The following is a 3,158-nucleotide window of genomic DNA, read 5'->3' as shown; positions in this document are numbered from 1 at the left end:
TTTCGCCAGCACTTGCTTTTCACCTTTATTCTGCAACCAGCATCACCTACTGAGGGAGGGAGGTTACACATCCTGCTTTTTACCACCCTCCTTTAGACCCTTTCTTCTTCTTCTGCTGCTGTTTCTTCTTGGTGGCCGGGGCACCAGCAGGTTTTTGGTGCCTGGGAGGGATGACGTTACTTGTGGCCGATACAGCTGCAGCGCTGCCAGGCCGAGGGGAGGTAGGTGGGCTGCTGGCAGTCCTACTGGCATCCCTGTGGGGAAGACAAGAGAAAGAGATACCACGTGGGTTGACAACCACCTGCAAGATATGGCACTACTGCAGGAAGCTGACAGGGAAAAACAGCATATGCCCTGTAAGACAGCATTATGTATGGGAGGGCACTCACACAAGGACATCTTAAATAAACTTCAGCATATACAGAAGGGCTGATAGATGATGGGAACATGTCTCAAATGGCAGACAATCACCTTCTAACCGATGTTCACTAGGTAGTATAAGTCCCCAACAACAAAAGCAAGGCTAACTTTTCAATAGACATGTGACAGCTCATGCAAGACATGAGAATCCTTTCAGGCCCCCACACTTAGGCAGTGCAAACCCAATATACTTTCTCTCTTCTTAACCAAAGGCATCTTTGTGACAGCTATCCTTGCAAACACTGCTCAAGCCAATAGTGCCGCAAAAGGCTTTCCATGCTTCTGTTTTGAGACAGCTGTGTAAAGAGAAACTATCAGAAAGCACTGGCAATTCCCTGTGTTGCTATCATTTTATAAATACTTCCTTCTCTCAGACGCTAATAAGTCACCACCTTGCTGTCAGACCTCATACACCATGGTAAACCCTAATTCCAGCTCAAATAATCAGTGTCAATTTAGGACATATAGCATTTTCCCAAATCATGGCTAATGGTTCTCCAGTTGCCAAAAGACTTTCAAGCAAATAGCTTGAGAGAAAGCATGCAAAATTCAACTCATCATCAAAGCTAAGATAAGCGCATTAAAAGACTACAGTAATTTTATTTGCACCTTGGCACCTTCAAGGACACCTATCATATCATTTTGGTTTTCAGCGACCTATAGGGATCTTCGTCAAGAGCAGCTAGTAGAAAGTTCAAGTGGCAAAGTACAGTTTCACTTGTGCTACCCATGGCTGGTGTGGTGAAGGAGCCACAGAAAGGCAGCACAAACCTGGCCCTCCCAGCCGCCCAGTGATTCTCCACACCAAGCCCTGCAAAATGGGTACTTACAGTTCAGAGGAGCCAGCTGTGGTTGAACCCTGAGTCCCCTTGCCAACCTGATCCTTCTTTTTGCCCTTCTTCCGTCCACGATAGTAGGAACGCTCTCGCATTGGAAGCCACCGTTCAGGGTCAGGAGTCACCTTGGGGTCATAGTTCTTAGGCAGCTTTCCTGCAGAACATCCAGTGCCAGGAAATGAGATTGGAGTCAACACACTAGAGAGATATCACCAAGGGATATGCACAGGATGTCAGTAGCCAGGAAGCACAAGAGCCCAGCAACCCACATCATCCTATGAGGGTGTTGCTCTCACTTTTGTGGAAAAATGCCCCATTCAAACAATCTATCATGAAGATCTGGGTTCACAAGGACCCAGTTTCAGCAAAGGGCTGCAGCTCCTGTGGAGCTCAAGGAGATTTGAAGAAAAAATCTGGCAAGTTCTCCAGAGCCATGCCACATCAACAGCTAGAAAATGCAACTTACCCTTCTTTTTTTTCTTCTTCTTCTTCACATCCCCTTGTCTGAAAACCAAGAAGGGAAACAGACGCTGTGACACAGCAGACAAGTCAACTGAAAACTAGCTCTGAAGAAGCTAAACTATTCCCATCTCTCTCAAAACATGGTCTGCCACTACCTGAAGTTCCTTGCAGTTAAACAACAGGCTCATTTTCCACCAGCCTGCCTTCTACAGCAACGCCTCCACCACACCAGCCGTGGTTCTTGTGCCACCCCAAAGAATGACTGCACCAGAGCAACAGCAGCTTGCTTTACCCTTGCTCCTTCTGCTGGTTGTCTCCAGTGAGCTTCCCAGCTTTCTTCCGAACATAGGTTGCTCCATGGGAGTTCTCCAACGCATCAACATCTACTTTCAGTGACATGGTGTCCGAGGAAGGCAAATGTTTGCTAAGACTGCGAGGGAAGAGTTCAGGGATGCAAACCAGCAAGCAAAAAGATAAACACCTAGGTTTGTCCAGATAGCAATGAGCAATTTCAGCTTGAACAAATTCAGCCCGTTAGCAACGTAGACACCAGACAAGCCTGCAAGGCTACTTCTGCCTCTCTCATCAGCTTCCTACACAAGCTGGGATGAGCTGCTTAATCGCCATCTGCCTCATTTTTCATGTCTTTGATGTAGGGACTGAAGTAGCGACTTCCTCTGAAAACTGCTCAGGGTGACAAAAGCAGCATACGAACCTGGTATTTTATTTTACGTCAGTGAGGGCTTAGCCATGTATTATCAGGCCCTGTCCTGCATTACTACCATAGGTTTAAGATTCCAACAGAAAAGATGGAGGAGTTCCTATTTTAGGTTGCACCTAATCTTAAGTTACCAATTCTCAGAGAGAAGGAGGCCAAAGACAAAAGGGTCCTGGGATCCCTCAGTAGGGAAATAATGTAGCTCCAGACAACTTGACCTGGATATGTAGCTGTTCTGGAGATGTTTCTTGCCTTTATTCACATGAGTGTGGGTCTGAATTCCCCACACAGCTGGAATCCAATGCCTAAACACATTTTTCTTTGCTCTAACACCACCATCAAAAGGATACACTTTAGCTTTTTCGGGGTCCACCAGGGAGTAGGCAGAGATGAGCTGTGCCAGAGTATGCACATCTTTTGGGTTTTGCCTTTGCAGGGGGAAAAAATAAAAAAATAAAAAAATAAAAAAGACCAAGTTACCAAGGTACACACTCATCCCGAAGTCCCAAAGACTGGTATCACCATGCAGTGCTTGCTGCTGCAGCATAGCTGCTATCTGTGGGGACAGGCACATCAGTCTGTGGTCTCCTCCAAAGCACACCACCAAACATCACTGGTGTGGACAAACAGAGGTGCAGACATCTCCACAGTATCATGAAGCAAGCAACGAAAGAAAAATCCTTCAGGTCCCAGTAGCAAAGGCAAGTTAACAGCCCCCCCCC

The 3,158-nt window shown here is 46.6% G+C and overlaps 1 protein-coding gene across 1 annotated transcript in view; it reads right to left on the bottom strand.

Annotated features, from left to right (window-relative positions):
• Positions 1-3,158, bottom strand: part of SRP72 (signal recognition particle 72kDa) — a 14,295-nt gene continuing 11,137 nt past the window's right edge. The window contains exons 14-18 of the mRNA XM_009893752.1: positions 2,787-2,864; positions 2,011-2,148; positions 1,723-1,760; positions 1,251-1,410; positions 1-254 (exon numbers count right to left, since the gene is read on the bottom strand). Coding sequence (XP_009892054.1) covers positions 80-254; positions 1,251-1,410; positions 1,723-1,760; positions 2,011-2,148; positions 2,787-2,864 — 589 coding nt within the window. The 3' untranslated portion in view covers positions 1-79. The remainder of the gene's footprint in view (positions 255-1,250; positions 1,411-1,722; positions 1,761-2,010; positions 2,149-2,786; positions 2,865-3,158) is intronic.

The sequence above is a fragment of the Charadrius vociferus genome, unplaced genomic scaffold (genome assembly GCF_000708025.1).
Source record: "Charadrius vociferus isolate BGI_N301 unplaced genomic scaffold, ASM70802v2 scaffold59, whole genome shotgun sequence".
In the NCBI taxonomy this organism is placed as follows: Eukaryota; Metazoa; Chordata; class Aves; order Charadriiformes; family Charadriidae; genus Charadrius; species Charadrius vociferus.
Note: the sequence above shows the minus strand (reverse complement) of the source record. Positions and strands in the feature narration are given on the sequence as shown.